This window comes from Panulirus ornatus, chromosome 1, assembly GCF_036320965.1.
Source record: "Panulirus ornatus isolate Po-2019 chromosome 1, ASM3632096v1, whole genome shotgun sequence".
In the NCBI taxonomy this organism is placed as follows: Eukaryota; Metazoa; Arthropoda; class Malacostraca; order Decapoda; family Palinuridae; genus Panulirus; species Panulirus ornatus.
Window position 1 is genome coordinate 86,751,985 of NC_092224.1, and position 23,504 is coordinate 86,775,488.

Here is a 23,504-nt window from a genome sequence, read left to right on the forward strand (position 1 = left end):
ATACATTCCCCCAAAGGCTTGGTCCTTTGTTCTTAATGCTATCTCGCTAATTAGGGAAATGGCGAATACGTATGAAAAGAAAATTAAATACTTAGGTGAATGTAAGAGTCTTTGAGAGAGGAGTGAGTATGCAGTCTGTAGGAGATAAGAGGGCTTGGGAAGTTTTTTTCTTTATCTTATTATAAGCACCAGTGGCAGATTCAAGTGACAGATTGCTGAAGTTGGTGACTGAGTTTGGAAGAGTGTGCAAAAGGAAGAAGTTGAGTTGGAGGGACACTTTAGTTGGGATGTGAGTTAGAGTGAAGAGGAATTGGAGGAAGTGAAGTGTTTTAGATACCTAGGAGTGGACATGGCAGCTAATGGAACCGTGGAGCAAAAGTAACTCGTGGGTGAAGGGGTTAAAGTGCTGGTAGCACTGAAGAGTGTGTGGAAAAAGAGGGAGGCAGAAATGGAGTTCATTAATTATGGAGACTGTTGCCATGGCCAGCCCCTTGAGGGAGTTCGAGGCGGGAACAGGCTTCAGAGATTTGGAAAGATAGATATATAGCAAGAATAGGAATGTTTGAAGGTGTAGTAGTCCCAACAGTATTATGTGGATTCTAGGCATGGCTGGGCAGAGGATGGTCAATGTGTTGGCAATGAAATGTTTGAGGACAGTATGTGGTGTGAGGTGGTTTGATCAAGAAAATAATGAAAGGATAAGAAATTGGAAATGTTGGAAATGAGAAAAGGATGGTTGATAGAGCAGAAGAGGGTATGCAGATATAGTTTGGACATATAGACAGAAAGAGGAAGGAAAGGTTGACAGAGAGGATATATGTGTCAGAAGTGGAGGGAACAAGGAGAACAGGGAGACCAGATTGGGGATGGAAGGATGGAGTGAAAAAGATTTTGAGTGATCGGAGCCTGAACAGGCAGAATGGTGAAAGGCATACACAAGATGTAGTGAAATGGAATGATTTGGTATTCTGGGGTCAACGTTCTGTCCATGAATTGAACCAGGAAAAGTGAAGTGTCTGGGGTAAACCATGGAAAGGGTTGGATGGTATTACAGTTGAATTTATTTAGAAATGTGGTGACTGTCTTGTTGATAAGTTGGTAAGGATATTGAATGTATGTATGAATCATGGTGAAGTGCCTGAGGATTAGCAGAATACATGTATAGTACCAGTGTACAAAGGCAAAGGGGATAAAGTGTTCAAACTACAGAGGCATAAGTTTGTTGAGTATTCCTGGAAAATTGTATATATGGATGTAGGGGCTATTGATTGAGAGGGTGAAGGCATGTACAGAGCATCAGATTGGGGAGTAGCAATGTGGTTTCAGACGTGGTAGAGGATGTGTGGATCAGGTGTTTACTTTGAAGAATGTGTGTAAGAAATACTTAAACAGATAAATTTGTTTGTGACATTTATGGACTTGAATAAGGTATATGATAGTGTGGATAGAGACACTTTGTAGAAGGTCTTCAGAGTATAAGGTGTGGGAGGTAAGCTGCAAGAAGCAGTGAAAAGTTTTTATCAAGGGTGTAAGGCATGTGTACAAGTAGGAGCAGAGAAGAGTGATTGGTTGCCAGTGAAGGTCGATCTGAGGCAGGGGTGTGTGACTTCCTCATGGTTGTTTGATTTGTATATGGGTGGGGTAGTTAGGGAGGTAAAATGCAAGAGTTTTGAAAAGGGGCAAGTATGAAGTCTGTTGGGGATGAGAGAGCTTGGGAAGTGAGTCAGTTGTTGTTCGCTGATGATACAGCGCTGGTGGCTGATTCATGTGAGAAACTGCAGAAGCTGGTGACTGAGTTTGGTAAAGTGTGTGAAAGAAGAAAGTTAAGAGTAAATGTCAATAAGAGCAAGGTTGTTAGGTACAGTAGGGTTGAGGGTCAATTCAATTGGGAGGTGAGTTGAATGGAGAAAAACTGGAGGAAGTGAAGTGTTTTAGATATCTGGGAGTGGATCTGGCAGCGGATGGAACCATGGAAGCGGAAGTGGATCATAGGGTGGGGGAGGGGGCGAAAATTCTGGGAGCCTTGAAGAATGTGTGGAAGTCGAGAACATTATCTCGGAAAGCAAAAATGGGTATGTTTGAAGGAATAGTGGTTCCATCAATGTTGTATGGTTGCGAGGCATGGACTATGGATAGAGTTGTGCGCAGGAGGATGGATGTGCTGGAAATGAGATGTTTGAGGACAATGTGTGGTGTGAGGTGGTTTGATCGAGTAAGTAACGTAAGGGTAAGAGAGATGTGTGGAAATAAAAAGAGCGTGGTTGAGAGAGCAGAAGAGGGTATTTTGAAATGGTTTGGTCACATGGAGAGAATGAGTGAGGAAAGATTGACCAAGAGGATATATGTGTCGGAGGTGGAGGGAACGAGGAGAAGAGGGAGACCAAATTGGAGGTGGAAAGATGGAGTGAAAAAGATTTTGTGTGGTCGGGGCCTGAACATGCAGGAGGGTGAAAGGAGAGCAAAGAATAGAGTGAATTGGAGCGATGTGGTATACCGGGGTTGACGTGCTGTCAGTGGGTTGAATCAAGGCATGTGTATGGGGGTGGGTTGGGCCATTTCTTTCGTCTGTTTCCTTGCGCTACCTCGCAAACGCGGGAGACAGCGACAAAGCAAAAAAAAAAAAAAAAAAAATATACGGTTTCGGTGCATTACATACGACAGCTAGAGACTGAGTGTGAACGAATGTGGCCTTTTTTTCTGTTCCTTGCACTGCCTCGCTGGGGGGGGTGTTCTTTTCACGTGTGGCAGGGTGGCGACAGGAATGGATGAAGGCAGTAAGTATGGATATGTACATGTGTATATATATATTTGCCTGTGTATGTATATGTTTAAATGTATATGTATGTATATGTGCATGTGTGGGCATTTATGTATATACCTGTGTATATGGATGGGTTGGGCCATTCCTCGTTTGTTTCTCTGTGCTACCTCGCTAACGTAGGAGACTGTGGTTAAGTATAATAGAATAAATATAAATGTACATGTGTTGTATGTATGCGTATGTATGTATGTCTATGTACATGTGTGTATGTATGTATGTACATATATGTGTATATGAGTGGATGGGTCTTTCTTCATTTGTTTCCTGGCGCTACCTTGCTAATTCAGGGAAATGGCAATCAAGTACAATAATAGATAAGTTTTTTATATATATTTGATTACTGTTTTCCATGGCAGCAAGGTAGCACAAGGAAACAGATGAAGAAAGACCTATCCACTCTTACACACATATATGTACATACATGCTCATACACGTACATATACATGCATATATACATATCAACATATACACACATGTACCTATTAATACTTGCTTGCCTTCATCCATTCCTGGCACCAACCATCCGCACAGGAAACAGCATTGCCACAGTCTACATCAGGAAGGTAATGCCAAGAAAACAGACAAAAAAGGCCACGTTCATTCACACTCAGCCTTTAGCTGTCATGTGCAGTGCTCGGAAACCACAGCTCCCTGTCCACATCCAGTCCCCACAGACCTTTCCATGGTTTACCCCAGATGTTTCACATGCCCTGGTTTGCCCTGGTTCACTCCATTCCTTGCATGCCTCTAACCTTTTTGCATGTTCAGGCCCCATTTGCTCAAAATCTTTTTCACTCCATCCTTCCACTTCCAATTTGGTCTCTTGCTTCTCCCTGTTCCCTCCACCTCTGACACTTATATCCTCTTTGTCAACCTTTCTTCACTAATTCCCTCCATATCTCCAAACCATTTCAACACCCTCTTTTGCTCTCTCAACCATACTCTGTTTATTACTACACATCTCTCTTTTCATTACCTACTAGATCAAACCACTTCACACCCCATATTGTTCTCAAAACATTTCATTTCCAAACCATCCACCCTCCTTCTTACAACCCTATCTATACCCCATGCCTCACAACTATATAATATTGTTGGAACTACTGTTCCATTAAACATACCCAATTTTGCTGCAAGATAACGATCTCTCTTTCCACACATCCTTCGTTGCTCCCAGAAACTTACCCCCTCACCTCTGCTCATGGTTCCATTCACTGCCAAGTCCGCTCCCAGATATCTAAAACACTTCACTTCCTCCAATTCTTCTCTATTCAAGCTTATGCGATTGTCTTTTCCCATGCAGCATGTTAGTGCCGAAAAATGGGCTTACTTCCTCATGTCCTTTCCATAGCTGTCATGATTATTTCGCAGAAATCTGAGCCCCAGTATCTGCAGCCAAGGCCTGCCAATGTTTCCCTCAACTGTTTGATATACCATGGTTCAACCCATTGACAGCATATTGCCTTCTACATACTGCATCTCTCCAATTGACTCAAGCCTGTTCATGCCTCACACTCACTTGCACAGTTAGGTCTTGAAGACTTGAAGCCAATTTCATTCCAAACTTCTGTCTTGTCCGCAATTTCTCCTTTTTCACTGTTTATTACACTTCCAACACATGTACCCATATTGTCAGCTTGTCCTTGTTCATGCAGATGGTGGCAAAGTGAGTGCAAAAGTCTCTCCCCATAACACATGAATAGTAATTATAGAGGGACCAAAAACATTTGATGGGGATTAGTGTTGTATGTAGAAAGCAAGCAGCCTTCCTGCTGTCTTGAAATGAGTTCATTGTTTTTCTTTTCCAAGTGCTACCTTGCTGTGACGAAGAATGGCCAACAGGCATAAGAAACTCATACCCCTATATAATGTTGATATATTTTTTAAGGTACCTGTTCTGTAACCAGCATTAATGTTGATATGTTTTGTTTTAGATGTATATTATGGAGGTGAGGCACTTTCAGTGGACCAGCCTCAAAGTTTAACATGTCCGTTTTGTGGTAAAATGGGCTTCACAGAAACGACACTTCAAGATCATGTCACTGCTGATCACCCAGACACTGCTTATGAAGTGGTAGGTGATGGCTTGGTAATTATTTCCCCAAATTTTTGTTTTTATGGTTAAATCATTATAACAAAATTTTAAGATTTTCATTGTAGTAATTAAAACTTTTCAGTTAATTAATGTAAGTAAACACAAGTGTGAGATATCAAGTCAGACTTCTTTGGTACCAAACTGTGTAAGATTCCAGATTTTTTCGGATGATAGAGACATTATTGAACTTTTGTTTATGCCTTATGGCCGTATTTCTCTTAAAGGACGTTTATATGTAAGACATAGAGATATATACTGTAAAACATTTGAAAGGCATTCATTCTTTGAACTTGTTCAAAATCTTCTTTATCTAAAATTATTTTAGGTACAGAAACTGTAGAAAGTAACAAAATAAGAAAAGTGAGGAGCATTACTGCCATAGATTCAAGTTTTTGAAACTCGTCAACTTGTAAAGGGTTTTGGAAGTTGGAAATTCAGACTGGAGGTCCTCTTACTCTTCTTTCTTAACCCTTAATTGCCAGTGGTCTTCATGTTGAGACTCCTTAAGTACTGTCAATATTCTTCACATGGAGACCTCTTGAGCACTGCCAGGAGTCTTTGTAAGGAAACCCCTGAAGCAACTCAAGGAGTCTTGACATGAAGTGCTGTGTTTTGTAAGTTTCACTTTTAATCCCATGCCAGTAATCTGACATTATTTGGCAGGTGAATATTTTTTCTTATCTAGTTTATATGTACATACATTCCCCCAAAGGCTTGGTCCTTTGTTCTTAATGCTATCTCGCTAATTAGGGAAATGGCGAATACGTATGAAAAGAAAATTAAATACTTAGGTGAATGTAAGAGTCTTTGAGAGAGGAGTGAGTATGCAGTCTGTAGGAGATAAGAGGGCTTGGGAAGTTTTTTTCTTTATCTTATTATAAGCACCAGTGGCAGATTCAAGTGACAGATTGCTGAAGTTGGTGACTGAGTTTGGAAGAGTGTGCAAAAGGAAGAAGTTGAGTTGGAGGGACACTTTAGTTGGGATGTGAGTTAGAGTGAAGAGGAATTGGAGGAAGTGAAGTGTTTTAGATACCTAGGAGTGGACATGGCAGCTAATGGAACCGTGGAGCAAAAGTAACTCGTGGGTGAAGGGGTTAAAGTGCTGGTAGCACTGAAGAGTGTGTGGAAAAAGAGGGAGGCAGAAATGGAGTTCATTAATTATGGAGACTGTTGCCATGGCCAGCCCCTTGAGGGAGTTCGAGGCGGGAACAGGCTTCAGAGATTTGGAAAGATAGATATATAGCAAGAATAGGAATGTTTGAAGGTGTAGTAGTCCCAACAGTATTATGTGGATTCTAGGCATGGCTGGGCAGAGGATGGTCAATGTGTTGGCAATGAAATGTTTGAGGACAGTATGTGGTGTGAGGTGGTTTGATCAAGAAAATAATGAAAGGATAAGAAATTGGAAATGTTGGAAATGAGAAAAGGATGGTTGATAGAGCAGAAGAGGGTATGCAGATATAGTTTGGACATATAGACAGAAAGGGGAAGGAAAGGTTGACAGAGAGGATATATGTGTCAGAAGTGGAGGGAACAAGGAGAACAGGGAGACCAGATTGGGGATGGAAGGATGGAGTGAAAAAGATTTTGAGTGATCGGAGCCTGAACAGGCAGAATGGTGAAAGGCATACACAAGATGTAGTGAAATGGAATGATTTGGTATTCTGGGGTCAACGTTCTGTCCATGAATTGAACCAGGAAAAGTGAAGTGTCTGGGGTAAACCATGGAAAGGGTTGGATGGTATTACAGTTGAATTTATTTAGAAATGTGGTGACTGTCTTGTTGATAAGTTGGTAAGGATATTGAATGTATGTATGAATCATGGTGAAGTGCCTGAGGATTGGCAGAATACATGTATAGTACCAGTGTACAAAGGCAAAGGGGATAAAGTGTTCAAACTACAGAGGCATAAGTTTGTTGAGTATTCCTGGAAAATTGTATGGGAGGCTATTGATTGAGAGGGTGAAGGCATGTACAGAGCATCAGATTGGGGAGTAGCAATGTGGTTTCAGACGTGGTAGAGGATGTGTGGATCAGTTGTTTACTTTGAAGAATGTGTGTAAGAAATACTTAAACAGATAAATTTGTTTGTGACATTTATGGACTTGAATAAGGTATATGATAGTGTGGATAGAGACACTTTGTAGAAGGTCTTCAGAGTATAAGGTGTGGGAGGTAAGCTGCAAGAAGCAGTGAAAAGTTTTTATCAAGGGTGTAAGGCATGTGTACAAGTAGGAGCAGAGAAGAGTGATTGGTTGCCAGTGAAGGTCGATCTGAGGCAGGGGTGTGTGACTTCCTCATGGTTGTTTGATTTGTATATGGGTGGGGTAGTTAGGGAGGTAAAATGCAAGAGTTTTGGAGAGGGGTGAGTATGCAGTCTGTTGGGGATGAGAGGGCTTAAGAAGTGAATCAGTTGCTGTTTGCCAATGATACAGCACTGGTGACTGATTCGAGTGAGAAACTGTAGAAGTTGATGACCGAGTTTAGAAAAGTGTGTGAAAGGAGAAAGTTGAGATTAATGTGAATTAGAGCAAGGTTATTAGGTTCACTAGGGTTGAGGGACCAGTTAGTTGGGTTGTAAGTTTGAATGGAGAAAAATTGGAGGAAGTGAAATGTTCTATGTATCTGGAAGCGGGCTTAACAGCAAATGGAACCGTGGAAGTGGAAGTGAGTCATAGGATGGAGGAGGCGGTGAAGGTTCTGGGAGCGATGAAGAATGTGTGGAAAGAGAGAACGTTATCTCGGAGAAATGAAAATGGGTATATGGTTGTGAGGCATGGGGTATAGATAGGATTGTATGGAAGAGGGTGGATGTGTTGGAAATGAAATGTTTAAGGACATTATGTGGTGTGAGGTGGTTTGATCAAGTTTGAAATTAAAGGGTAAGAGATAAGTGTAGGAGTAAAAAGAGCATGGTTAAGAGAGCAGGAAAGGTTGTGTTGAAATGATTTGAACATATGGAGAGAATGAGTGAGAAAGGTTGAGAGAGGACAAGAAGAAAGGGTAGTCCAATTTCGAGATTGAAAGATAGAGTGAAAAAGATTTTGAGCCAGGGCCTAAACATGCAGGAGAGTGAAAAGCATTCACAGAATAGAGTGAATTATAACAATATGATATACTGGGGTCAACTTGCTGTCAATGGGCTGAACCAGGGCATGTGAAACATTTGAGGTAAACGGTAGAAAGGTGTGTGGGGACTAGTTTCAGTGCATTACACATGACAACTTGTGTATTGATTTGAGGAGATATAGCTTTTCTTTGTCTGTTTCTTGGCACTACTTTGCTGACACAGGAGGCAGCGATCAGATGTGAGGGAGAAGAAGAAAATGTATATGTTATGATTTTTTTCTTTTCTTTCATGCATTTATGCTGTTTCCTGTGGGGCAGGGTGGCATTAGGAACGTTTGGTGGCGAATAAGTATGAATATTTACATGTATGGACATTTATGTGTATATTGATGTATTTATATATTTATATATGTGTATGTGAGTGGATGTGCCTTTCCTTTGTCTGTGTCTTGGTGCTCCCTCAATAACGCAGGAAACAGCGATCAAGTATTGAAAAAAATTATTACTATTATTTTTGTAGAGTATTTACAAGGTTCATAGGTACATTATCCATGAAAAACCTTGTCTGCTTCCCCATACATTTTCACTGGCAATGTCACTATTACATTTTAGTACTGTGACTTCTTTCATTTGGCCTTAATTACTACCTGCAGATGTCTTAAGCATGGAATTGGCAAGATTCCTGATGTATTTTAGGTCCATGTTTTATGTTTGTGGGCCCTTGATCTCCTGAATAAATCAAGATATTGATTAGGTGTTGCAGGAAGCAGCTGCATGATTGTTCTGAGCTCTCAATGTGCCAAGAAATCCCATGTACCCATTTTTGTGATTTTTTGGTGAAAATTTTGGCTGTCTTCTCTTTAGAAAGGTTAAAGGTAACCTCCTGAAGCACATGTAGAAGAAATACAGAAGCTAAATTCCTGAAGTGGCAACCAGGAAGAGTAAAGAAAAAACATTCTTTCCAAAAGATTGTGACTAGATGTTTGATGATTTCACCTTAAGAGCACCATATGCTTGTACCCAAAGTGAACCTTAACTATGTATCACCTTTGAAAATATATAGGGAGCAGACAATATTTTTTTATGGACACTAAATATCTATGTATATCTCTGGTAACTCTCTCAAGGTCACATTTATATATTATTTTGTAATTACAAAAGTAGAATTTGAATATCCCTTTTGATTCCTACATTGTTTGTTGTGTCAGTTGAGAAGCTTCTGAGGTATGGTCTTGTCTTGAATTTTGTGTGAGCCGTATCATAAGGCTTTTTAGAGGCTATATATGCTGCATTTGCATTTTGATTTTTCTCCAAAACTTTTTTACTACCTGATAAAGAACTTTTTTTTATGTTGGAGGCTTTAGTTGCAGACAAAATACACATGAGACCCAGGCCTTAATGGAATGTAGGTTGGTTAATCAAAGAGAAAAAGAAATTAGTGTAAATTCTCCTTATTTGAAATCCTCTTTTCTTCACTAATAAAGGGTTCCCTCATCCCTTCATCTTTGATAAGTTGCAATTGTGCAGTCACCCCATGCATTCACTGTACAAACATGAGAATACCTACTGAAAGCAATGAAGAGGTATGATCATTAGCCCTTTACATTCATTTGCCATTCTGCTCTCTGAATTTCTCATTTCTTAACTTTCCAAGCTTATTTTCTCTTTTAGCCATCATGTAGCACTGCAGTGTTATAGTATTTAATGATATAACAGCTCTTGGCCTTCCTCCTTTTAAACAGGTTTTCATACTGTTTGATAGGTTTTTCAGGTCAGTTTTTTAATGAGAAATTGTATCCTTTGCTCACAGGTATGTCCAATCTGTGCATCTGTGCCAGGAGGAGATCCAAATCACGTAACAGATGACTTTGCAGCTCACCTCACCCTAGATCACCGATCAGGTGCCCCCAGAGACCTCATATCCTTTTATGTGCTATTATTTTTTTCATTTATATGTCTAACAATTTCACATTCTGTAAATTGGCAACTAGTTAAACATCTTCTCCTGGAAGAGTCAGAAACAGTGCAAAAGGTCTAGGGTTCCTTTAAGGAATGTGAAGCATTAGCACCCAGACAAAATTTCTTTTACACTTACAAGGTAGCAACATGATTTATCGTGAAAAAATGTAGGAAGGTTAAGGGCACTCAATTTAATGTGCAGGGTTCTTTGATATAGACATGCTTTTGCCACTGTGGGTTTCTTTAATTAGTTTAACAGGTATGAGAAGGATGGGAACAAAACTACAGTTAAACAGATATGAGAAAGATGGGAAGAAAAATGTCAAAAATAGTGTTAAATAACTGCCATAGAAGTATTAAGTACCCACCATGTGATAAATGGAAAGGTTACTTTCAGAGGGAAGTTCCCCTACCAAAGAAGTTTTGAAATAAGGTCCTTTTGTAAGGCTCTTAAAGAAAGACAAATTGAGGAATACTTTTGGTTACGAAAGTGCTCATTTAAAAGATTATATTTCCTTTTTCCTCACAGGGCTTTTTACTAGTTCTGTAGTTGTATTGTTACTTTATAACTCGTCACCTTTTCCTAGCAGAGATTGGGAACTTACTTTTCAATAATTCTTTTCTGCTTTTCATATTTTTTTTTTTTCCTGAGGAATTATGGGAGAAAATGTACTCTCCACATATCTCATGCATATAGTAGGAGATTAAGAGGGGTTGAGGAAAGCTTAAGATTTCCCCCTTCTGCATTATTGATTTTGAAAAGGTAAAGTTTTGTACATTATGCATGACATGTCATTCAAAGAATTAATAGATACCCATAGGTTCATGATTCTCAAATTTGTAACTCCTTCAACAAAGCACATCCTTCAATCCTTCCTCTCCAGTCTGATGCTTAGGGCATACCACCACCCTCCGAATCATCTTTGTCGCTGTCTCCCGCATTTGCGAGGTAGCACAAGGAAACAGACGAAAGAAATGGCCCAACCCACCCCCATACACAATGTATACACACACACGTCCACACACGCAAATATACATACCTATACATCTCAATGTACACATATATATACATACACAGACACATACATATATACCCATGCACACAATTCACACTGCCCCCATTCACTCCCATCGCCACCTCGCCACACATGGAATACCTTCCCCCGCCCCCTCATGTGTGCGAGGTAGCACTAGGAAAAGACAACAAAGGCCCCATTCATTCACACTCAGTCTCTAGCTGCCATGCAATAATGCCCGAAACCACAGCTCCCTTTCCACATCCAGGCCCCACACAACTTTCCATGGTTTACCCCAGACGCTTCACATGCCCTGATTCAATCCACTGACAGCACGTTAACCCCGGTATACCACATCGATCCAATTCACTCTATTCCTTGCCCTCCTTTCACCCTCCTGCATGTTCAGGCCCCGATCACACAAAATCTTTTTCACTCCATCTTTCCACCTCCAATTTGGTCTCCCACTTCTCCTCGTTCCCTCCACCTCCGACACATATATCCTTTTGGTCAATCTTTCCTCACTCATTCTCTCCATGTGCCCAAACCATTTCAAAACACCCTCTTCTGCTCTCTCAACCATGCTCTTTTTATTTCCACACATATCTCTTACCCTTACATTACTTACTCGATCAAACCACCTCACACCACACATTGTCCTCAAACATCTCATTTCCAGCACATCCACCCTCCTGCGCACCACTCTATCCATAGCCCACGCCTCGCAACCATACAACATTGTTGGAACCACTATTCCTTCAAACATACCCATTTTTGCTTTCCGAGATAATGTTCTCGACTTCCACACATTCTTCAAGGCTCCCAGGATTTTTCCCCCCTCCCCCACCCTGTGATTCACTTCCGCTTCCATGGTTCCATCCGCTGCCAGATCCACTCCCTGATATCTAAAACACATTACTTCCTCCAGTTTTTCTCCATTCAAACTTACCTCCCAATTGACTTGACCCTCAACCCTACTGTACCTAATAACCTTGCTCTTATTAACATTTATTCTTAGCTTTCTTCTTTCACACACTTTACCAAACTCAGTCACCAGCTTCTGCAGTTTCTCACATGAATCAACCACCAGCGCTGTATCATCAGTGAACAACAACTGACTCACTTCCCAAGCTCTCTCATCCACAACAGACTTCATACTTGCCCCTCTTTCCAAAACTCTTGCATTCACCTCCCTAACAACCCCATCCATAAACAAATTAAACAACCATGGAGACATCAAACACCCCTGCCGCAAACCTACATTCACTGAGAACCAATCACTTTCCTCTCTTCCTACACGTACACATGCCTTACATCCTCGATAAAAACTTTTCACTGCTTCTAACAACTTGCCTCCCACACCATATATTCTTAATACCTTCCACAGAGCATCTCTATCAACTCTATCATATGCCTTCTCCAGATCTGTAAATGCTACCTACAAATCCATTTGCTTTTCTAAGTATTTCTCACATACATTCTTCAAAGCAAACACCTGATCCACACATCCTCTACCACTTCTGAAACCACTTATGTATATGTTGATATTAATATATATGCATATGTGCATGTTTGTTGAGTATTCCTGGTAAATTATATGGGAGGGTATTGATTGAGAGGGTGAAGGCATGTACAGAGCATCAGATTGGGGAAGAGCAGTGTGGTTTCAGAAGTGGTAGAGGATGTGTGGATCAGGTGTTTGCTTTGAAGAATGTATGTGAGAAATACTTAGAAAAGCAAATGGATTTGTATGTAGCATTTATGGATCTGGAGAAGGCATATGATAGAGTTGATAGAGATGCTCTGTGGAAGGTATTAAGAATATATGGTGTGGGAGGCAAGTTGTTAGAAGCAGTGAAAAGTTTTTATCGAGGATGTAAGGCATGTGTACGTGTAGGAAGAGAGGAAAGTGATTGGTTCTCAGTGAATGTAGGTTTGCGGCAGGGGTGTGTGATGTCTCCATGGTTGTTTAATTTGTTTATGGATGGGGTTGTTAGGGAGGTGAATGCAAGAGTTTTGGAAAGAGGGGCAAGTATGAAGTCTGTTGTGGATGAGAGAGCTTGGGAAGTGAGTCAGTTGTTGTTCGCTGATGATACAGCGCTGGTGGCTGATTCATGTGAGAAACTGCAGAAGCTGGTGACTGAGTTTGGTAAAGTGTGTGAAAGAAGAAAGTTAAGAGTAAATGTGAATAAGAGCAAGGTTATTAGGTACAGTAGGGTTGAGGGTCAAGTCAATTGGGAGGTGAGTTTGAATGGAGAAAAACTGGAGGAAGTGAAGTGTTTTAGATATCTGGGAGTGGATCTGGCAGCGGATGGAACCATGGAAGCGGAAGTGGATCATAGGGTGGGGGAGGGGGCGAAATTCTGGGAGCCTTGAAGAATGTGTGGAAGTCGAGAACATTATCTCGGAAAGCAAAAATGGGTATGTTTGAAGGAATAGTGGTTCCAACAATGTTGTATGGTTGCGAGGCGTGGACTATGGATAGAGTTGTGCGCAGGAGGATGGATGTGCTGGAAATGAGATGTTTGAGGACAATGTGTGGTGTGAGGTGGTTTGATCGAGTAAGTAACGTAAGGGTAAGAGAGATGTGTGGAAATAAAAAGAGCGTGGTTGAGAGAGCAGAAGAGGGTGTTTTGAAATGGTTTGGGCACATGGAGAGAATGAGTGAGGAAAGATTGATGTGCCTTTCCTTTGTCTGTGTCTTGGTGCTCCCTCAATAACGCAGGAAACAGCGATCAAGTATTGAAAAAAATTATTACTATTATTTTTGTAGAGTATTTACAAGGTTCATAGGTACATTATCCATGAAAAACCTTGTCTGCTTCCCCATACATTTTCACTGGCAATGTCACTATTACATTTTAGTACTGTGACTTCTTTCATTTGGCCTTAATTACTACCTGCAGATGTCTTAAGCATGGAATTGGCAAGATTCCTGATGTATTTTAGGTCCATGTTTTATGTTTGTGGGCCCTTGATCTCCTGAATAAATCAAGATATTGATTAGGTGTTGCAGGAAGCAGCTGCATGATTGTTCTGAGCTCTCAATGTGCCAAGAAATCCCATGTACCCATTTTTGTGATTTTTTGGTGAAAATTTTGGCTGTCTTCTCTTTAGAAAGGTTAAAGGTAACCTCCTGAAGCACATGTAGAAGAAATACAGAAGCTAAATTCCTGAAGTGGCAACCAGGAAGAGTAAAGAAAAAACATTCTTTCCAAAAGATTGTGACTAGATGTTTGATGATTTCACCTTAAGAGCACCATATGCTTGTACCCAAAGTGAACCTTAACTATGTATCACCTTTGAAAATATATAGGGAGCAGACAATATTTTTTTATGGACACTATATATCTATGTATATCTCTGGTAACTCTCTCAAGGTCACATTTATATATTATTTTGTAATTACAAAAGTAGAATTTGAATATCCCTTTTGATTCCTACATTGTTTGTTGTGTCAGTTGAGAAGCTTCTGAGGTATGGTCTTGTCTTGAATTTTGTGTGAGCCGTATCATAAGGCTTTTTAGAGGCTATATATGCTGCATTTGCATTTTGATTTTTCTCCAAAACTTTTTTACTACCTGATAAAGAACTTTTTTTTATGTTGGAGGCTTTAGTTGCAGACAAAATACACATGAGACCCAGGCCTTAATGGAATGTAGGTTGGTTAATCAAAGAGAAAAAGAAATTAGTGTAAATTCTCCTTATTTGAAATCCTCTTTTCTTCACTAATAAAGGGTTCCCTCATCCCTTCATCTTTGATAAGTTGCAATTGTGCAGTCACCCCATGCATTCACTGTACAAACATTATTGAGAATACCTACTGAAAGCAATGAAGAGGTATGATCATTAGCCCTTTACATTCATTTGCCATTCTGCTCTCTGAATTTCTCATTTCTTAACTTTCCAAGCTTATTTTCTCTTTTAGCCATCATGTAGCACTGCACTGTTATAGTATTTAATGATATAACAGCTCTTGGCCTTCCTCCTTTTAAACAGGTTTTCATACTGTTTGATAGGTTTTTCAGGTCAGTTTTTTAATGAGAAATTGTATCCTTTGCTCACAGGTATGTCCAATCTGTGCATCTGTGCCAGGAGGAGATCCAAATCACGTAACAGATGACTTTGCAGCTCACCTCACCCTAGATCACCGATCAGGTGCCCCCAGAGACCTCATATCCTTTTATGTGCTATTATTTTTTTCATTTATATGTCTAACAATTTCACATTCTGTAAATTGGCAACTAGTTAAACATCTTCTCCTGGAAGAGTCAGAAACAGTGCAAAAGGTCTAGGGTTCCTTTAAGGAATGTGAAGCATTAGCACCCACACAAAATTTCTTTTACACTTACAAGGTAGCAACATGATTTATCGTGAAAAAATGTAGGAAGGTTAAGGGCACTCAATTTAATGTGCAGGGTTCTTTAATATAGACATGCTTTTGCCACTGTGGGTTTCTTTAATTAGTTTAACAGGTATGAGAAGGATGGGAACAAAACTACAGTTAAACAGATATGAGAAAGATGGGAAGAAAAATGTCAAAAATAGTGTTAAATAACTGCCATAGAAGTATTAAGTACCCACCATGTGATAAATGGAAAGGTTACTTTCAGAAGGAAGTTCCCCTACCAAAGAAGTTTTGAAATAAGGTCCTTTTGTAAGGCTCTTAAAGAAAGACAAATTGAGGAATACTTTTGGTTACGAAAGTGCTCATTTAAAAGATTATATTTCCTTTTTCCTCACAGGGCTTTTTACTAGTTCTGTAGTTGTATTGTTACTTTATAACTCGTCACCTTTTCCTAGCAGAGATTGGGAACTTACTTTTCAATAATTCTTTTCTGCTTTTCATATTTTTTTTTTTTCCTGAGGAATTATGGGAGAAAATGTACTCTCCACATATCTCATGCATATAGTAGGAGATTAAGAGGGGTTGAGGAAAGCTTAAGATTTCCCCCTTCTGCATTATTGATTTTGAAAAGGTAAAGTTTTGTACATTATGCATGACATGTCATTCAAAGAATTAATAGATACCCATAGGTTCATGATTCTCAAATTTGTAACTCCTTCAACAAAGCACATCCTTCAATCCTTCCTCTCCAGTCTGATGCTTAGGGCATGCCACCACCCTCCGAATCATCTTTGTCGCTGTCTCCCGCATTTGCGAGGTAGCGCAAGGAAACAGACGAAAGAAATGGCCCAACCCACCCCCATACACAATGTATACACACACACGTCCACACACGCAAATATACATACCTATACATCTCAATGTACACATATATATACATACACAGACACATACATATATACCCATGCACACAATTCACACTGCCCCCATTCACTCCCATTGCCACCTCGCCACACATGGAATACCTTCCCCCTCCCCCTCATGTGTGCGAGGTAGCACTAGGAAAAGACAACAAAGGCCCCATTCATTCACACTCAGTCTCTAGCTGCCATGCAATAATGCCCGAAACCACAGCTCCCTTTCCACATCCAGGCCCCACACAACTTTCCATGGTTTACCCCAGACGCTTCACATGCCCTGATTCAATCCACTGACAGCACGTTAACCCCGGTATACCACATCGATCCAATTCACTCTATTCCTTGCCCTCCTTTCACCCTCCTGCATGTTCAGGCCCCGATCACACAAAATCTTTTTCACTCCATCTTTCCACCTCCAATTTGGTCTCCCACTTCTCCTCGTTCCCTCCACCTCCGACACATATATCCTTTTGGTCAATCTTTCCTCACTCATTCTCTCCATGTGCCCAAACCATTTCAAAACACCCTCTTCTGCTCTCTCAACCATGCTCTTTTTATTTCCACACATATCTCTTACCCTTACATTACTTACTCGATCAAACCACCTCACACCACACATTGTCCTCAAACATCTCATTTCCAGCACATCCACCCTCCTGCGCACCACTCTATCCATAGCCCACGCCTCGCAACCATACAACATTGTTGGAGCCACTATTCCTTCAAACATACCCATTTTTGCTTTCCGAGATAATGTTCTCGACTTCCACACATTCTTCAAGGCTCCCAGGATTTTTCCCCCCTCCCCCACCCTGTGATTCACTTCCGCTTCCATGGTTCCATCCGCTGCCAGATCCACTCCCTGATATCTAAAACACATTACTTCCTCCAGTTTTTCTCCATTCAAACTTACCTCCCAGTTGACTTGACCCTCAACCCTACTGTACCTAATAACCTTGCTCTTATTAACATTTATTCTTAGCTTTCTTCTTTCACACACTTTACCAAACTCAGTCACCAGCTTCTGCAGTTTCTCACATGAATCAACCACCAGCGCTGTATCATCAGTGAACAACAACTGACTCACTTCCCAAGCTCTCTCATCCACAACAGACTTCATACTTGCCCCTCTTTCCAAAACTCTTGCATTCACCTCCCTAACAACCCCATCCATAAACAAATTAAACAACCATGGAGACATCAAACACCCCTGCCGCAAACCTACATTCACTGAGAACCAATCACTTTCCTCTCTTCCTACACGTACACATGCCTTACATCCTCGATAAAAACTTTTCACTGCTTCTAACAACTTGCCTCCCACACCATATATTCTTAATACCTTCCACAGAGCATCTCTATCAACTCTGTCATATGCCTTCTCCAGATCTATAAATGCTACCTACAAATCCATTTGCTTTTCTAAGTATTTCTCACATACATTCTTCAAAGCAAACACCTGATCCACACATCCTCTACCACTTCTGAAACCACTTATGTATATGTTGATATTAATATATATGCATATGTGCATGTTTGTTGAGTATTCCTGGTAAATTATATGGGAGGGTATTGATTGAGAGGGTGAAGGCATGTACAGAGCATCAGATTGGGGAAGAGCAGTGTGGTTTCAGAAGTGGTAGAGGATGTGTGGATCAGGTGTTTGCTTTGAAGAATGTATGTGAGAAATACTTAGAAAAGCAAATGGATTTGTAGGTAGCATTTATAGATCTGGAGAAGGCATATGACAGAGTTGATAGAGATGCTCTGTGGAAGGTATTAAGAATATATGGTGTGGGAGGCAAGTTGTTAGAAGCAGTGAAAAGTTTTTATCGAGGATGTAAGGCATGTGTACGTGTAGGAAGAGAGGAAAGTGATTGGTTCTCAGTGAATGTAGGTTTGCGGCAGGGGTGTTTGATGTCTCCATGGTTGTTTAATTTGTTTATGGATGGGGTTGTTAGGGAGGTGAATGCAAGAGTTTTGGAAAGAGGGGCAAGTATGACGTCTGTTGGGGATGAGAGAGCTTGGGAAGTGAGTCAGTTGTTGTTCGCTGATGATACAGCGCTGGTGGCTGATTCATGTGAGAAACTGCAGAAGCTGGTGACTGAGTTTGGTAAAGTGTGTGAAAGAAGAAAGTTAAGAGTAAATGTGAATAAGAGCAAGGTTATTAGGTACAGTAGGGTTGAGGGTCAAGTCAATTGGGAGGTGAGTTTGAATGGAGAAAAACTGGAGGAAGTGAAGTGTTTTAGATATCTGGGAGTGGATCTGGCAGCGGATGGAACCATGGAAGCGGAAGTGGATCATAGGGTGGGGGAGGGGGCGAAATTCTGGGAGCCTTGAAGAATGTGTGGAAGTCGAGAACATTATCTCGGAAAGCAAAAATGGGTATGTTTGAAGGAATAGTGGTTCCAACAATGTTGTATGGTTGCGAGGCGTGGACTATGGATAGAGTTGTGCGCAGGAGGATGGATGTGCTGGAAATGAGATGTTTGAGGACAATGTGTGGTGTGAGGTGGTTTGATCGAGTAAGTAACGTAAGGGTAAGAGAGATGTGTGGAAATAAAAAGAGCGTGGTTGAGAGAGCAGAAGAGGGTGTTTTGAAATGGTTTGGGCACATGGAGAGAATGAGTGAGGAAAGATTGACCAAGAGGATATATGTGTCGGAGGTGGAGGGAGCAAGGAGAAGAGGGAGACCAAATTGGAGGTGGAAAGATGGAGTGAAAAAGATTTTGTGTGATCGGGGCCTGAACATGCAGGAGGGTGAAAGGAGGGCAAGGAATAGAGTGAATTGGAGCGATGTGGTGTACCGGGGCTGACGTGCTGTCGGTGGATTGAATCAGGGCATGTGAGGCGTCTGGTGTAAACCATGGAAAGCTGTGTAGGTATGTATATTTTGCGTGTGTGGACGTATGTATATGCATGTGTATGGGGGTGGCTTGGGCCATTTCTTTCGTCTGTTTCCTTGCGCTACCTCGCAAACGCGGGAGACAGCGACAAAGCAAAAAAAAAAAAAAAAATGTGCATGTATGGGCATTTATATATATATATGTGTGTGTGTGTTTCTTGAGTATTCCTGGGAAATTATATGGGAGGGTATTGATTGAGAGAAAGGTGCAAGAGGTGAAAAAGAGGGCAAATGAGAGTTGGGTTGAGAGAGTATCATTAAATTTTAGGGAGAATAAAAAGATGTTTTGGAAGGAAGTAAATAAAGAGTGTAAGAGAAGGGAACAAGTGGGAACATCAGTGAAGAAGGCTAATGGGGAGGTGATAACAAGTAGTGGTGATGTGAGATGGAGTGAGTATTTTGAAGGTTAGTTGAATGTGTTTGATGATAGAGTGGCAGATATAGGGCAGATATATAGATGGTCGAGGTGGTGTGCAAAGTGAGAGGGTTAGGGAGAATGATTTGGTAAACAGAGAAGAGGTAGTGAAAGCTTTGCGGAAGATGAAAGCCGGCAAGGCAGCAGGTTTGGATGGTATTGCGGTGGAATTTGTTATAAAAGGGGGTGACTGTATTGTTGACTGGTTGGTAAGATTATTTAATGTATGTATGACTCATGGTGAGGTGCCTGAGGACTGGCAGAATGCTTGCGTAGTGCCATTGTATAAAAGCAAAGGGGATAAAAGTGAGTGCTCAAATTACAGAGGTATAAGTTTGTTGAGTATTCCTGGTAAATTATATGGGAGGGTATTGATTGAGAGGGTGAAGGCATGTACAGAGCATCAGATTGGGGAAGAGCAGTGTGGTTTCAGAAGTGGTAGAGGATGTGTGGATCAGGTGTTTGCTTTGAAGAATGTATGTGAGAAATACTTAGAAAAGCAAATGGATTTGTATGTAGCATTTATGGATCTGGAGAAGGCATATGATAGAGTTGATAGAGATGCTCTGTGGAAGGTATTAAGAATATATGGTGTGGGAGGCAAGTTGTTAGAAGCAGTGAAAAGTTTTTATCGAGGATGTAAGGCATGTGTACGTGTAGGAAGAGAGGAAAGTGATTGGTTCTCAGTGAATGTAGGTTTGCGGCAGGGGTGTGTGATGTCTCCATGGTTGTTTAATTTGTTTATGGATGGGGTTGTTAGGGAGGTAAATGCAAGAGTCTTGGAAAGAGGGGCAAGTATGAAGTCTGTTGGGGATGAGAGAGCTTGGGAAGTGAGTCAGTTGTTGTTCGCTGATGATACAGCGCTGGTGGCGGATTCATGTGAGAAACTGCAGAAGCTGGTGACGGAGTTTGGTAAAGTGTGTGGAAGAAGAAAGTTAAGAGTAAATGTGAATAAGAGCAAGGTTATTAGGTACAGTAGGGTTGAGGGTCAAGTCAATTGGGAGGTGAGTTTGAATGGAGAAAAACTGGAGGAAGTGAAGTGTTTTAGATATCTGGGAGTGGATCTGGCAGCGGATGGAACCATGGAAGCGGAAGTGGATCATAGGGTGGGGGAGGGGGCGAAATTCTGGGAGCCTTGAAGAATGTGTGGAAGTCGAGAACATTATCTCGGAAAGCAAAAATGGGTATGTTTGAAGGAATAGTGGTTCCAACAATGTTGTATGGTTGCGAGGCGTGGACTATGGATAGAGTTGTGCGCAGGAGGATGGATGTGCTGGAAATGAGATGTTTGAGGACAATGTGTGGTGTGAGGTGGTTTGATCGAGTAAGTAACGTAAGGGTAAGAGAGATGTGTGGAAATAAAAAGAGCGTGGTTGAGAGAGCAGAAGAGGGTGTTTTGAAATGGTTTGGGCACATGGAGAGAATGAGTGAGGAAAGATTGACCAAGAGGATATATGTGTCGGAGGTGGAGGGAGCAAGGAGAAGAGGGAGACCAAATTGGAGGTGGAAAGATGGAGTGAAAAAGATTTTGTGTGATCGGGGCCTGAACATGCAGGAGGGTGAAAGGAGGGCAAGGAATAGAGTGAATTGGAGCGATGTGGTGTACCGGGGCTGACGTGCTGTCGGTGGATTGAATCAGGGCATGTGAGGCGTCTGGTGTAAACCATGGAAAGCTGTGTAGGTATGTATATTTTGCGTGTGTGGACGTATGTATATGCATGTGTATGGGGGTGGCTTGGGCCATTTCTTTCGTCTGTTTCCTTGCGCTACCTCGCAAACGCGGGAGACAGCGACAAAGCAAAAAAAAAAAAAAATGTGCATGTATGGGCATTTATATATATATATGTGTGTGTGTGTTTCTTGAGTATTCCTGGGAAATTATATGGGAGGGTATTGATTGAGAGAAAGGTGCAAGAGGTGAAAAAGAGGGCAAATGAGAGTTGGGTTGAGAGAGTATCATTAAATTTTAGGGAGAATAAAAAGATGTTTTGGAAGGAAGTAAATAAAGAGTGTAAGAGAAGGGAACAAGTGGGAACATCAGTGAAGGAGGCTAATGGGGAGGTGATAACAAGTAGTGGTGATGTGAGATGGAGTGAGTATTTTGAAGGTTAGTTGAATGTGTTTGATGATAGAGTGGCAGATATAGGGCAGATATATAGATGGTCGAGGTGGTGTGCAAAGTGAGAGGGTTAGGGAGAATGATTTGGTAAACAGAGAAGAGGTAGTGAAAGCTTTGCGGAAGATGAAAGCCGGCAAGGCAGCAGGTTTGGATGGTATTGCGGTGGAATTTGTTATAAAAGGGGGTGACTGTATTGTTGACTGGTTGGTAAGGTTATTTAATGTATGTATGACTCATGGTGAGGTGCCTGAGGACTGGCAGAATGCTTGCGTAGTGCCATTGTATAAAAGCAAAGGGGATAAAAGTGAGTGCTCAAATTACAGAGGTATAAGTTTGTTGAGTATTCCTGGTAAATTATATGGGAGGGTATTGATTGAGAGGGTGAAGGCATGTACAGAGCATCAGATTGGGGAAGAGCAGTGTGGTTTCAGAAGTGGTAGAGGATGTGTGGATCAGGTGTTTGCTTTGAAGAATGTATGTGAGAAATACTTAGAAAAGCAAATGGATTTGTATGTAGCATTTATGGATTTGGAGAAGGCATATGATAGAGTTGATAGAGATGCTCTGTGGAAGGTATTAAGAATATATGGTGTGGGAGGCAAGTTGTTAGAAGCAGTGAAAAGTTTTTATCGAGGATGTAAGGCATGTGTACGTGTAGGAAGAGAGGAAAGTGATTGGTTCTCAGTGAATGTAGGTTTGCGGCAGGGGTGTGTGATGTCTCCATGGTTGTTTAATTTGTTTATGGATGGGGTTGTTAGGGAGGTAAATGCAAGAGTCTTGGAAAGAGGGGCAAGTATGAAGTCTGTTGGGGATGAGAGAGCTTGGGAAGTGAGTCAGTTGTTGTTCGCTGATGATACAGCGCTGGTGGCGGATTCATGTGAGAAACTGCAGAAGCTGGTGACGGAGTTTGGTAAAGTGTGTGGAAGAAGAAAGTTAAGAGTAAATGTGAATAAGAGCAAGGTTATTAGGTACAGTAGGGTTGAGGGTCAAGTCAATTGGGAGGTGAGTTTGAATGGAGAAAAACTGGAGGAAGTGAAGTGTTTTAGATATCTGGGAGTGGATCTGTCAGCGGATGGAACCATGGAAGCGGAAGTGGATCATAGGGTGGGGGAGGGGCAAAAATTTTGGGAGCCTTGAAAAATGTGTGGAAGTCGAGAACATTATCCCGGAAAGCAAAAATGGGTATGTTTGAAGGAATAGTGGTTCCAACAATGTTGTATGGTTGCGAGGCGTGGGCTATGGATAGAGTTGTGCGCAGGAGGATGGATGTGCTGGAAATGAGATGTTTGAGGACAATGTGTGGTGTGAGGTGGTTTGATCGAGTAAGTAACGTAAGGGTAAGAGAGATGTGTGGAAATAAAAAGAGCGTGGTTGAGAGAGCAGAAGAGGGTGTTTTGAAATGGTTTGGGCACATGGAGAGAATGAGTGAGGAAAGATTGACCAAGAGGATATATGTGTCGGAGGTGGAGGGAACGAGGAGAAGAGGGAGACCAAATTGGGGGTGGAAAGATGGAGTGAAAAGGATTTTGTGTGATCGGGGCCTGTACATGCAGGAGGGTGAAAGGAGGGCAAGGAATAGAGTGAATTGGAGCGATGTGGTATACAGGGGTTGACGTGCTGTCAGTGGATTGAATCAAGGCATGTGAAGCGTCCGGGGTAAACCAAGGAAAGCTGTGTAGGTATGTATATTTGCGTGTGTGGACGTGTGTATGTACATGTGTATGGGGGGGTTGGGCCATTTCTTTCGTCTGTTTCCTTGCGCTACCTCGCAAACGCGGGAGACAGCGACAAAGTATTAAAAAAAAAAAAAAAAAAAAAAAAAAAAAAGTTTGTTGA

General features: G+C 41.3%; 1 protein-coding gene across 2 annotated transcripts in view; it reads left to right on the plus strand.

Annotated features, from left to right (window-relative positions):
• Positions 1 to 23,504, plus strand: part of Kcmf1 (Potassium channel modulatory factor 1) — a 205,560-nt gene that overhangs the window by 85,453 nt on the left and 96,603 nt on the right. Inside the window, exons 3-4 of one of the 2 annotated variants that reach the window (XM_071665279.1) lie at positions 4,756 to 4,895; positions 9,797 to 9,904. In XM_071665279.1, coding sequence (XP_071521380.1) covers positions 4,756 to 4,895; positions 9,797 to 9,904 — 248 coding nt within the window. Of the gene's footprint in view, positions 1 to 4,755; positions 4,896 to 9,796; positions 9,905 to 14,986; positions 15,136 to 23,504 lie in introns of those variants that run through there. The other variant, XM_071665278.1, reaches the window with a different exon arrangement.